At 42.3% G+C, this 14,673-nt stretch overlaps 1 protein-coding gene across 2 annotated transcripts in view; it reads right to left on the bottom strand.

Moving 5' to 3' along the window:
• LOC124720029 (autophagy-related protein 9A-like) overlaps positions 1-14,673 on the bottom strand; it is a 151,559-nt gene that overhangs the window by 40,120 nt on the left and 96,766 nt on the right. For both annotated transcript variants that reach the window (XM_047245278.1, XM_047245279.1), the window contains exons 10-11: positions 5,623-5,776; positions 3,554-3,796 (exon numbers count right to left, since the gene is read on the bottom strand). In XM_047245278.1, coding sequence (XP_047101234.1) covers positions 3,554-3,796; positions 5,623-5,776 — 397 coding nt within the window. The remainder of the gene's footprint in view (positions 1-3,553; positions 3,797-5,622; positions 5,777-14,673) is intronic.

Below are 14,673 nucleotides of genomic sequence, written 5' to 3' on the forward strand. Positions count from 1 at the left end.
ACCCCAGCTCAAAAACTCACACCCACCACTACACAAAACCCAGAACCCAAACAGACTAAGTACAGTCATGAATCTTTCCTACAAAAGCCTTAGTCCCACAGAAGTATCAGCAGTTCTTTCCACAGGCCTCAACTTTTGCCCCGCACCTAAATTCAATTATGCAGGATTTGTTAAAGACCTCCTCTCCTTCTCCTGGTGGGAACATATTTTCGCCACCAACCCTACCGATCGGGTACAACCAAACACCGATGCTGAACCCTGCCTGACTCAGTTCACTCCTCCATCCACCCCAGTGCCCCCAAATCACCATGCTTTAACTTTTCAGAATTTCTTAATTTTGAACCTTTCTCACAGTCATTCCCCAAATTCCTCAACATGCAGGCTAACCTTACATTTGAAGAAACAACCACAATTCACCACCTCAAAATGGATGCAGACCTTATATCCTACCTGCTGGCAAAGAGTCCACCACTTTTATTTTGACCTGCAACGATTACCTGGCAGTATCAGGCAGGACTCCACACGGTGTCAGATTCATCCACCTAGAAAGCTTGCCACAATAACCCCACCCCAAAAATCCAGCAAGATCTCTGTCCCTCCTCAAATCCTTAGGCCCGTACAAAACCTCACCCCAGAGTCAGTCTGCCCCCTCACCTCTACCACTCCCCGCACTCGTACCGTCGACACGCTTTCTGAGGTCCATACATCCGACCACACAGGATGCCCCATTGTAACTGATAAGTGCACCCCCACTGGGAGAATCTCTGCTCTCGTAGGCTGACACCTTCGGACTATCACCCACAACCTACTCTCCTATATAAAAGATTACGATTTCCTGTTCCTTTACCACACAGTGCCCTGCTCACTATTATTGGTGCCACCTCCCTTTACACTAACATCCATAATGCCTGTGGCCTTGCCACTATTAACACTACCTTCCCCAATGAATTCCAAACCGACAACCTCCTTCCCAGTCGCCACAACCAACTATATTCTCACCCAGAATTACTTATCCTTTGAAGGCATTATCTAGAAACAAATCCCACATATGGTAATGGGCACCCGTATGCCACCATCCAACATCAACCTATTCTTGGGCCATCTAGGGGAATCCTTCCTAATCACACAGACTCTCAAACCCCTCATCTGGTTCACTGATGACACCTTCATAATCTGGATCGAGGCTGAGGACACGCAATCCACATCCCTCCAGAACCTCAACATCTGACCTCCAAGATGCCTACATCAGTACCTCCATCCGTATCAAACCTACCACCACCAGTAAAACCTCCACTTCAACTGCCGCCACTTATTCCGCACTGAGGAGTCCCTTCCATACAGCCTAGCCACCTGTGTCTGTCCCATCTGTAGTAACAAGCAGCCCGTCTCAAAATATACCGAGGGTCTGACTGAGGCCTCCACACACAGTAATTACCTTCCAAAGCTTGTACAGAAACAGACCTCCTGTGCCTTACCTCTACAGTCGTCAACCACCTCCCAAAGTCACACTGTCTGGCCACAGAGGAGCATTCCCCTCATCACTCAGTACCACCCAAGACCAGAGCAACTAAATCACATTCTCTGACAGGGTTTTAACTACAATAGTGCCCTGAAAGGAGGAATTTATTACTCAGTATCCTCCCCAACCCTCCCACAGTGGTATTCCGCTACCCATCGAACGTACACAATATCTTCTTCCCTCCGTACACAACGCCTGCTCTCAACCCCGTGCCTCACGGCTCGTATCCCTGTAGTAGACCTAGATGCAAGACCTGTCCCATACATCCTCCCGCCACCACCTACTCTACTCTGGTCACAGGCATCACCTGTCTCACCAAGGGCAGGGCTGCCTGTGAAAGCAATAACGTGATCTACGAGCTAAGGTGCAACCACACGTGGGCCCGACAACCGATGAGCTGTCTGTCCACACTAATGGCCACTGAGAGAGACTGTGCCCGAGAAACAGCTGGACCGTCCAGTTTCTGAGCATGCTGCCAAACAAAACTTTCTTCACTTCAATGACTGCTTCGCAGCCTGTGCAACCTGCATACTTCCTACAACAGCAGCTTTTCTGAACTTTGCAGGTGGGAGCTCTCCCTCCAATATATACTACGTTCCCGTAACCATCCTGGCTTCAATTTCTGTTAGACGCGGTCCTTCACACATCTATAGCTTTGCTGTTTCCACTACACAGCCTTATATTCCACAAGTGCACTCACAATCATTTTAGTACACAAATGTTTTCGGAATAATGTTTTCCTTATAAGACTTTTAATTGTATGGGTGGTGAACACATTAAAATAAGAAAAAAAAGAATGGAAAAATTATTTGAAATTGTTTTTGGTGAAATTCCTGTAGCGTGACTCAATTCATACTCAACTGCAAGCACCAGTTTTCAGAAAAGTGAACTGTTATGCATGGAATGCCGCAAAATTATTGCTGACAAGTGGAACCTTTGGCAATTTTACCAAATTTTCTTTTCTGAGTAAGGCTCATACGAGAAATGTTGCTGTGGTAAACCTGCCATTGCATGATACTTTGATGCTAAGAATTTCTGTTTCCCATGTTTCTGCGGTCAGTATCATCCACGGGGATGTATACAAACTTCTTGAAGAATAAACATAAAAATAAAATATTTAGAATTAATAATTCATATAAGAATATGTGAATTAAGAAAGACATACACCCCCCCCCCCCCCCCCTTGAAAATAACACACACACATTGTGAAACCTAATCGTAATTTTACAATTACTATAACACACCTGGATCCCCAAACTTTATAAGAAACATACATGTAGACACAGGTAGATATATGACACAGTTAGATATATGACAAAAATAAAATAAATAAATAAACAAACAAATAAATAAATAATCAGATTTCAAACACTGGTTGCGGAAGTGAGAGGTCGAGTCGCTAGCCACTAGGCTACCAGTTGGACCCATAATGTCATGTGCTAAAAGGCATCTAATTTCTGTCGCAAAATCTTCATGGTCATTTTCTCAACAAGTATATACAAATAAGCTGAAAGGTTTGTGCTTATTTTGACTCCTCTGCCACCGAGTGAAGTTTCTCAGATATTGGATTGTGGCACTTGCCATAACACTTCAGTAGCAACACTCATCAACAGCCTTATAAATGGTATACTCCTAAATTAGCTTTATCTAATAACATTAGTTTTACGACAATACACAAATTAAGTTTTACGATAATATGTGTAGAGTAAATTAAGTATATCTGAACTGCCGTGCCTCTCATCCACCAACACTTACGAGGTACAGAGGGGGGACATTCTGTTACCTAAATTCCCAAAAGACTTCTGCACATTCTCACAGCATGTGGTAATTTATCAGCCCTCACTGTTTCATCAGCGAGACACACATTGCAACGTTTTGACATTCCTTTTCATTGAGAAGGAATCAACCTCTAATCGTGTCCAGTGGACCATAAGTGAGAGACCGAATGTGGGCGACAGATCGCTGCCAGCAATCTGTCACTCGTGCACGAGCTCCTTACACTCCGAGACCGAACTGCGCACGTGTGGCACCGACCTGGGCGTAGGGGTCACGAGCCGGGGTCACGCCGACGTCCGGGTCGGGGGCGCCGGCCTGCCAGGCGGGACTGCCGTGCCGGCGGACGTCCATCTGGGCAAACGAGCAGACATCGCCGACGCCAACCACCTCGACGGTGAAGTTGCGCAGGAAGTCGACGATGTCGAGTGCGTGCCTCCGCAGCAGGAAGATGATGACGAACGGCGTCACCAGCGGCGAAGCCAGTTCCTCCAGTACGTATACCTAGGGCATGAGGCAGACTGATACTTCAACTTTTCCATTTTTTCCCCTTTTTTCTCATTGATTTTTAGTTTCCTTAATTTTTTTTGTCTCAGTTCGACCAACAATTTGGAATAATGGTAACCAGTTTCTCACATGTCCACTCATTATCAAACCATTACCTGACTGGATGTGAAATTATTAATGAAGTAACATTTGTATGTTTCAAGCTCTTCACAACTGTTCAACTTGAAACCCAATGTAAGTGAAATGTCTACAGTTAGGAACAGTACAGTACAGTAGGTACTTAAATTAAGGACACAAGAATGTTCAAATTTGAATTTTGTAAATAGTCCAAAATGTACATTTGTTATTTCATTAATCATTTCAGGCCGACTCGGGTATCGGTTCAATAATGAAACACATTCGAAACCAGTCACCATTAATCCAAACTGTCGACGCAACTGAGACAGAAACACGAGGATAAAATAAGACTGAAAATGTTACTGATCCTTTGGTAATATAATGTTGGAATTATTCTTTCATAATTGATCTCTCTGCCTTTTCTTTCTGTGATAGAGTCTGCACCATTGCAGAACTTCCCAGTGGATGAAACTGTGTGCCGTATCTGGATTCAAACCCAGAACTTCAGCAGCCACTTCCTCCACCTGAGCTGGATAAACGCTGACATAATGTATGTTTCACAGAATAGTAACAGGCACAGGGAATCTTACTCTAAATAGTGGTGTGACACTGACAACACACTAGGCAAGTTTACGCATCTACGACAACACTCCACATTGTCTTTATGTATGTTCATTTGTATTTATTTAAAGGGACTGCAAAAAGTAAGTGACATGTTGTTATGGCAGACCAAGTAACTTTTGCTATTATGCTGTGAAGTCTAAATGGCACATCGGGCAATATGGAATATTTGGTAAGACGCGGGTTCACCTCGAGTGTGCAGGAGCTGGGAAAGATCATTACATTTGCGACTTCAACAAATAGATGAATGTAAAATGAATCATCTTGACTACATAAAGAACATCGTTTCAAGTTGTAAACTTAGACGTGTTACCAAATCAAATTATTTTTTGTTACTTGTAAGTAATTCTTTTAAGTGGTTAAATTAAGAGCAATCACTGAATTGTATTTTGTCTACATTAAATATGTTTTCCCCACAGTTACACAATTATCTGCATTTTTAACACCAAATTCCACATTTCCCACATAAACCATTCCCCCCCCCCCCCCCTTCTGCGAGGGGGGGAATCAAGATTTTTTTTAAATTTTATTCAGAGAAATGTCAATACTGACTGCCAAACAGTTGAAGTTTATCATAAAATATGCTCAAAAGCTAAGAATGAGCTCACTTGTAGATATAAGTTCAAAAGTAAATGGTATTTCATAACTATTGAACTTCCCATGTGACACTATTTTTAACATAGCACATCTTCATAAACAACGTATGCTCAAATCCTTGTTGGTAGAAATCTGTTTCTCCATCACAGTGCCATTCAAAAACCACTGTATGAACATCGTAATCATTGTTCCAGTTTTGCAAATGTATGATACTCTGTGAGTGTTTCCAAAGAATCTGGCTAAACTTAAGTAAGCACACACCTAAAGTCTGTGGTTCAGTAAAAACTAATTCTGGTGGACAGGTGACGTAATAAGGTGAATGACTGGCAGATAAACAAAACCTGATACATAAGTCCACAATTACATTGTTTGAAGATTCTTAAACTGTAATAGCACAACACACCCAATATTTTGTTGTGAAAAAAATTACTACTACTACTCTACTACTACTACTACTACTACTGTTCTAGTGCTAGTCCACTACTCACCGCCTTGTACTGGAAGAGCTGGGCAAACTCGTCGCGGACGCGCGCCGTGTGCGCCTGGCCGCGCCAGCTGTCGGGCAGGTAGTGCGCGTGGGCCAGCACCGCTGTCATCAGCTTCTCGGGACAGAACACCAAGTTCTCATCCGGGATGAACGATCTGCCGGAACACCGTTCGAGCAGACAGCTAAGTTATGGGGACACTTCGACATAAAAAAATAAAAATAAAAAATTGAGCTGTCGTTAGGGCCTCAAACTGAGAAAGTACTGCTGCACTGTGGGGTACAGCTGTTTGAAATGTTATGAAGAACAATGCGCATCTGGTTGTTGTATTAGGAATTTTGTGTTTGTGTGTGTGTGTGTGTGTGTGTGTGTGTGTGGGGGGGGGGGGGTGGGGTGGGCGGGGGGGGGGGGGGGGGTGGGGGGGGGGAGGGGGTTTGGGGAGGGGGGAGTGCATACGCCCATGCACGCAGTGATTCACAGCTCCCACACTACAAGTGTTGAGCATTTCTTATGATTTGCTACCAATGACCGGTAGTTGATGTAGACAACAAATGGATAATAAAGTAAACTCAAATTTATTGAAGGGAATGAATTATCTTAATTCAATAAAGCACACATTTTCTTATGGTTCTTGAAGTTCTTCCGGCAGATACATACTTCATCGTATTTCGGGTGGGCAACTGGGACAGTAATAAATCTTGTTTCAATACTTGGGAGGATAATCGTACAACTGTCTTCAGACAAGTCAGTGACCGAATTAAAATCACCTGTCACAGCGATACAGTTTGTTGTAGACGTGTGTACACCAGAGATAAGGCAACTGGCACAAGAGTGTCCAATACCCATATAATTTTATGCGTCTAAGGATAAAATGTAGCAACTGCCGAGGCAGCAAATCCACAGAAGGCGAGTGTCGGAATGCCAGGCAGCAAAGGTGTGGAACAGTAATTCCTCCGAGAGGGCTGAGGTGAAACGAGTGCATCAAACAGTTGGGATACACTCACCTTCCACAGCCTGGCGAGTCTGCTGTGGCTCAACACTGTGCCTCCAAAGATTACGGGAAAGTCGAGATACTGGTCACAGCCGCACCCTATCGGGATTCGGTGCTCGAGGAACCCGCGGAAATACGATCGCCAGATGACTCGCTCGACAGAGACTAGGAATTTCAGCTCGATAAATTGCGGAAACCACTCGCTTCACATCTGCACTCTCACTCCCAGGGAAACCTGCCATTCCGTCTCTATGCTGCCCGAGATTCGAATTAGTGTCCTTTATTTTAATAATTAACCAGTTAACTTGCAGGCACTGTGCTCTTGCCGACTCTGGGGCCTGCCGTGTTTTATTGTCACGAGGAGACCACACGGCACTCAAAATTTTGCAATTTTCTATATCTATGTTATGAGAAGTAAACACCTCAAACGTCAATCTCTCAAAGCAACTCTCTGTAGTGACTGCCACTTCACATCGCGGCCAGATACGAAGAAGGGAGACAGTCCGAGCAGTGATAGCCCCGTGGCCGGCTACAACTACTTCGGGCAATCCACCACAGAGATCGACGACGACATCACTAGGCACAGCATACGAGGAATCGCTGCTGGCCACGCAGACCGACTCGAATACGGCCGATAGAGGGCGAACCGTAGTGATCCGTAAGCGATTCTCGCATTTGGCCACCGCCACGATCGCGAAGGCACAGTTACTGAGAGTGGCATTACTTAAATGAATGCGCCCGCCCTACAGTCAGTTCATCTCGCTTCGCTGTGCTGTGCTATGTTGCTACCGACGTTGACGATCGACAGCTAGGACCGCACTGCGGATTATAGACTAGCGCTCTGGCATATTCCGTCATTCACTGTCTACACTTCATCAGACTACCTGGACACTGTTTATCAGAATGGACTTAAGCATGCGAATTTGGTTTATATATTTGTGGTGTGAATAATAAATAATGTCAGTAATTGATTCTGTGTTCTTTCAGTCCTAACACAGAAAGTGGCACTGTTTAATAATGGATTCAACTCAGTCATACGACCATACTGTTCAAGTGAGCATTGCGCAGGTGATGGCACAGCAAAGGAAGCTGAGAGAGGCACAAGATCCGAGCACTTAGAAACACAGGCAGACGCAGCAGCAGTCACCAATGACATGTGGCTCAGAGATGATGAAATGGTCGTAATTTGATCTCGCCAGCAACGGCAGGTTGCAAAAACACTGCACAGCAGGCCAACTTTCCAATTGAAGTCGAAAAATTGGGGACCACTACTGTCGTGCCCCAACTGTTTTAAGAAACGCTGTCAGGACGACTGCTCAGCTCGGTAGAACTTTTAACACGCTTGCAACTGAGAGGGGTGTACAGCCTCTGCCTGCAGAGCAAAGCCCCTCTTCCCAGCAAAGCAGACCCACGGATGTTAACAAGATTGAAGAAAGGCTAAGCTTTCTATCGACCTTACAATTAAGGACAAAACAATCTGGCTTCCCTCACACCAGCCCTGTCAGAAAGTTCTAGTGGTAAATATTCCCCGAGGCCTCTCTAAATTTCAGACTGGGGTTTGGCACCACCAGTGCACCGCACCTGTGATCTTCCGGCATTTTTTGGAGCAGCCAGATCAGGATGTGCAAGTGCGACATTGTCACAACCGGACACACGCCGGAAGGACATTTAACGAATGTGAGACTGTGTTTCAGGTCCTGCAGGAAAGTGGGTTCAAGAGCAACTTAGAGAAGTGCAGTTTTTTCAAACCACAAATCGAATACTCGGGCCACATTAACTCTGCTGCACGAATTTGACCGACCGACAAACAGATATAATCGACAGCCGTGCTGACCGGGCCGACAGCTGTGAAGCAGTTACAGTCCTCCTTAGGGACAGTATCGTACTACCGAAAGTTCCAGGGAGCTCCAGCAGACACCACACATTGGTTGTGTAAAACAGGTAATCCTTTCACGTGGACTGGTCAATGTGGACGTGTATTCTGCCCAGCAAAACTGGAAATATGGTCCGTGTCAGGTACATCTTCGTATACGACGGTAAAGAGAGGTGGGCTACATAGTGGTGTGGCAACAGTCATCGTAGGAAAACTGGACAGGAGAAGAAACGATTAACGAACAATTAATGTAACAAATTTACTTTAAGCTTATTTTTCCTAACGTACGGAGACTCATTACAAATTATGTAGCAAGAAACGGAGTCCAGCTCGTACAATAGAAAGGACGACAATGTCGGAGCTGCGACTAAGCGGCGTCCGCACAGAGTCCCTTAGTGAAGTGGCTCCGAGTGCGACAGGGCAGAATTGCCGCCACTGGCAACTCCTTTGTGGCACTAGAGGACACACTTAGTCCAGAGCCGCCACAGGAGTGAAGGCTATACAGAAAATCTGGCAACGTGCCGAGAAGTTCATCTCCAGATCACTAGAGCCGCTATAAGAGTCGTGAAGCTATCTAACTGTCCAATTGGAGCCCACACGAATATCCGACAAGCTGTCCGATGGGATCCAACTGTGTCATTCTGTACTGCAATCTGCAGTTTGGTTTCTTTTTATAGTCTTTCTCATTTCATATCTGCATATGCAAATTATATTTTGTTACATCCTGGTTATAATAGGACCGTACACTTAAAATTCTGTAAGATTTACCGCTCAAAAAGAGTCTACAATTAATACTGATTTAAGATATCTGATTTACAGTATTTTAATTATTTATAAATGAAATGTATAATTTTTTTATCATGAATTAAGCTGTGTGGTTTTGTTTTTGTTTATTTAAATAAGATTGATGTGTGATTAACAGTTGTTACAGTGAATATATTGAACTATTTTTCAGAATATTTCATGAACTGAAATACTCCTATGAATTCCCATGCTTTTCATCTGGATATTAACAACCAGCATTCCTACAGGTTTCCCCACAAAATCTCAAGAGTCGCTTCTGCTGCAGGAAAGTGTTTGCAAGCTGTCACTTGATGTGGACTGTCATACCGCTTTTGTTTGTGAGGACCATTTCTTTGAAGAAGATTTTATGAATAAAAATTAAGCATGTGCTAAACAGGTGCTAGTTTCCAAAACATTTGACGAGTGTTCATTATGGAGCTGCTAATACCAGAAGTGGATCGGATGAAACCAGTGTTAGTAAATTACCGAGCACTAGTTGCGCTGAGCCGTGTAACTCTCTGATGATACACTGTGTAAATTTTTTGTTCCCTCTCAAAATGAACCTACAGATGGTCAGTATGCATGCTTAGCTGAAACATCTTTTAATGAGAAAAGTGGAGTTTTGAGTAATGGAAGTTTCAAAAGCAGACTTATGTCCCAGAAAATCAAAAATGTACAAGATTCATAGAAATATTTTAACAGGGCTAGAAAAACTTAAAACAAAGCTACATCTTGGAAAAAATGAACTAAAACACTCAATAATTTGTATGGTAGCAATATTTTCTCTTTCACAAAAAAAATTAAATTATGTAGCCAGAGTTTTTGCAAACAGCCAGTTAAGGACCACCCATTGACCAGCAATGTGGATGAGGTATCTGCTCTGTCCTGATACGAGAGAAGCCCTCGCCTGTCAGTTCATCGTTGCCTACCGTCTGTGAGGCATCTGTTGTCTATTGTACCTTTCGAGCCCACGACTGAATCCTGCAGTGATGAATGTAATAAATGCAATTTGCAACAGTGTCAAATGTTGTGCTTTGCTGTTTGCTGAAATGTCTTTGGAGAGACATGCATTGTTACTCCTAGTCAGGGGCATACATGAAAGTTGGAAGCAGGTTATAGCATATTACATCACTCAGAACTCAGTTTCGAGGACTACTACAGTTCTCATTACCTATTTTATAAGGCAACTGCAAGAAATATGGCTAAAGATAGTTCGTACAGTCTGGTACCAGGCTACAACTGACCAGAGAGCACATAAGGAACTCTACAGAGCGAAATTAGTTAGTGATGAAGCTACCGCTGTGATTTATGTCATTCACACTTACTAAAGAGGAATGGTCTACTACGAAATAAAATACAATTTGGGTTTTTAAAAAAAGAGGCCATTTATGAATTTATTCAGAGGACTTTTCTCCTGGATCAGCAGATGATGTTGAAGACTTTGCCAAAATTGCAGAGGAGTCATTTTGACTTTAAGGTTTTTTTTTTTTTTTTTTTTTTTTTTTTTTTTTTTTTTTTTTTTTTTTTTTTTTTTTACGAAGTGGTTGCAGCCCAGCTTAGTCACACAGTTGCTGCCGTTATTGAGACCTATGGAACATTTAATATTTTACCTGCAGAGGCAATATATACCGCAGAATTTGTTGAAAAGATAGACTGCCTATGCAATTCACTAAACAGCTTCCATTGTTATCCACAAGATGGCAAGTCTTCCAAGTGTGCCCTGGAACTGAAAAGTTGAAAAGTGCTGAAGCTAGGAACAAGGAGAGACAAGACAACAATGTTCAGTTTTGTAAGTGGATGGCAAATTAAAACAAGATTACTGATATTCATTTGAAACAGTTTTTAAAAAATTGGCTTCAATTTTTTAAGCATGACAGCCTTCAATTGAGATCCACTGGAAAATGTTTTTTGTTGTGCGAGGCAACATGGTGTCTCAAACACCTACCCACCCAGCTTTCAGTTCAAAGCAACACTGAAAACAGTTAAAATCAACAACATGCCCCTACCTACAAATTCATTAGGTGACTGTAAGGATGTATGCCATTAAGCGATTTAAGGCAATTTCTGGTATCACGTAATGAGAGCTTTCTTGACTCCACTAAAGACTATTGCATAGCTGACAAAAATGTTTTGTATAGTGTCCTTGCTGATGGTGGTGGCGGTGGCAGTGGTGGCGGTGGTGAAGAGGCTGATGTAAGGAATGCCAGAGAAGCACTTGCATATGTAGCTGGTTACATACTGCAAAACACGAGTTAAAAACCTGGAACCGACTCTGATGACTGTGAGACGACTCTGCTTTCGCCAACACTCACAGAGTATCATACAGTTGCAAGTTTCAGGGAATTTGGTACCTTAAACAAACAATTACTGTATGCAAGTGACAGCCTAAAGCATTTTTAACTAACATTGACAGACAATTGTATGCATTTTTACATAAATATGGGCAACAGGAAAAATTGGAAGATAAATTCCATTCACTGTTTAGATTTCTAGAAGGGACAACATTTTGTAAAGCCTACTTTCCTGAGAAATATATGTTATGAAAATGTGTACCATTTTTGATTTACAAGTATGTCAGAGATTGAAAACACACCATCTGTAAGCAAAAAAAGTTTAAAGCTGTGATAAATTTTACTGTGTGCTAAAAAAAACTGGCAGTTCATTTTTGTTTTCAGTTAATTGCTTTTACCCCCATGTCCTATATGTGACACTTTTCTCTTAATTTTGATGTTGTGTCTGATTTTGTGTTGAAGCATTTACACTACTTTCAGGATGTAGGAACATTTTAAAGGAAGTCATAGGTTAATAATGCAAGTTTCTTGAAGTAGTCCTACAGTTGTGACAAATTTTAGATAAAAAGTAGGCCTACGTAATTCATCTGCTTGTGCTGTTGACATAGAAGCTAAGCATGGAAGAGATGGAACCATTTCTCTGTGGTGGTGCAGTAATTCTGATCATCGAAATGAAAGTTGTGAAGGTCAGCTGGAAAAATTACGTACTAACAGGTTGCGAGATGTAAAAATTAGCTATTTATGCTACAGTTACTGCTATAAAGGTATGGTAGAGGATATTTTTTACTCTTGGTAAGAAAAGCTCAATAAGACAGTTTCACAAACTGTTAACAGAAGCCATGTGGGAGACACAATATGCCAAGTACAGTAATTTGTTTGTCTGCAGGTAGGCCTACTTTTCAACACACTCATTCTCTGGTTACATAGGCACGTGGAAAACACTGAAAGCTGTATTATATAAGTTGTTTGATGCCTTTAAAGATCCAACTGACTTCAAGATGGCATAGTTTCTGTTGCATAGAGTAGCAAAGGAGGCAAAATAACTATTTCCTTCAACAGTTACAAAATACTTAGCTTACATACTTTGGTATGGCAGAAAGGTCACAACCGTGTTCAGCGGATACCCTGATGTCACAACTGACAACAGCGCGAAATCAGCTGAGTGGCTGCGCAAAGCCACCCAAAGAACTGCACCAACTTTCGTGTTTAATGAAACACCATTAGTAACGGTGGCAAAAGATTTGTTTCTGTCAAAAAAAAACAGCACCCGATTTCTTTGCTGACTGCACAACTTAAGGGTACGCACTTCAATATGAAGCGAGCAGCTTCTGAACTCGACATTGCTCGGCACTGTGTAGTAGTTTGAAAGACACTGACCTTTTTGCAATTCTGACCTCTTCATCCAAATAGTCCCCAACATTTTTCTACTGCTGTCATACAAAGACAGACAAGGCGACATAATCTACTGCCCCATAAATTTCAAGTTGTCTCGAGTATAGGAAGATGGCAGTCTGTTCTTACACACATTTATAGGCTGCGTTCCGGCTTCATCATTTTTTGGCAAAGGAAAACATACTCCTCGAGGCACTGGAGACAAAAAACAACCTACAGAAAGCAGCAGAGATACTCAGCAATTCCCGTGCTACTGCCGACGAGACTTACGATACGGGGAAGAAGTTCATAGCAATGCACTGTACTTTGAAAATGAAACAAAGTCACTGACTAACGTACTTCGTTATCAAATCTTCTAATAAATAACTGTTGAAGACAACATTCGACCTCACCTCTTCGCCTCCTACACGAGCAACTGCTCGACAGCACTCTCTGAGAATGTGCTTGCAGGTGGAAGTTTCGAAAAACTGACCCACTAGATTCACTGCAATGGGATCGGAAGGCTTCAAAGTTTGGCCTCTTGCCTAGTCCCACCAACTAAAGAAGCAGCACCTGCAAGACAATTTACTGCACACGTGGCTTGGTGTGCCGTGGAGATTGTTCCTGCGGGAAAAAACAGCAAGAAGTGTTTCACCCTTTATATACTCTGCAAAGACCACCCGTACTCTGACGTTGCAACTGATATCCTTATTATTGGCGTTAATGACTGTGACACGGGTAATGAATCTTGGAGGAAGGGAGAAGAGATCCCACTGAGGATATTAATACAGAAGAAACGGTAGAATTCGGATTAATGTTATTTGGTCCCTCTCCCTCCAAGTGTCATAGAGAAGTAACAGTTTAAAAAAAGGAACAGTTGTATTTAGCTAAATGTTAACATTTTACACTAAGTTTGTGCTATTCTGATGCAATTTTACATAATCCTATGAAACTCTGTTTATTGTTAACTGAACTAAGTTTCTTTATTCATAATCTAACAAGAATAAACGTAATTTATTTCTTGTCATTTACACCCATGTAAACAAATTTTTGGTCCTATATTCAGGTTGTTTTAAAATCCTTTCCACAAGCCCCTAGAGGCTGTAAAGAGGACTTTATCGAGGACTTCATCTACCAAGTCCTACATAGGAACCCACTTCTGGAAAGTTCATCCGACGACACTACAGAGCGTCAAAATAATAGGTGCTTGTGCCTGTAAATTTGTGTGTACACAGGGTGGTTCTACAATGATGTTACAGACTTTCAAGGATGATGGAGAAGGATAAATGTATCAATTTGAGGTAAGGGTCCCTGTGCTGGAAACAAATGAGTTGAAAGTTGTAACTGAAAACCGTTATGACACCTCTGACAGTGGAGAATACATGTACTACTACTGTTGTTGCTAAGATTGTAGGTAGGAACTTTCAGAGGTGATAGTATGGACCAAAACAAGGTTAAAAAAGTCCAGTAAACATGGGCCCTAAAATGCATACCTTAAGAGCCATGAGCACTTGTTCAATACAGGAGATGTCTTTGACAGTAATGAAAATGAACAAGTTCCCATAGCTCTTAAGATATCCTTTTTAGAGCCCACGTTTATTGGACATTTTTAACCTTGTTTTGGTCCATACTACCACCTCTGAAAATTGCATACCCTACATTCTCAGCAACAAAACTGCTGTATATAAGTGCATGTAGAGGATCACTGTACATCAGTTTTGGCTCACAAGATGAAGTAGATAAAG

The sequence above is a fragment of the Schistocerca piceifrons genome, chromosome 11 (genome assembly GCF_021461385.2).
Source record: "Schistocerca piceifrons isolate TAMUIC-IGC-003096 chromosome 11, iqSchPice1.1, whole genome shotgun sequence".
Taxonomy (NCBI): domain Eukaryota; kingdom Metazoa; phylum Arthropoda; class Insecta; order Orthoptera; family Acrididae; genus Schistocerca; species Schistocerca piceifrons.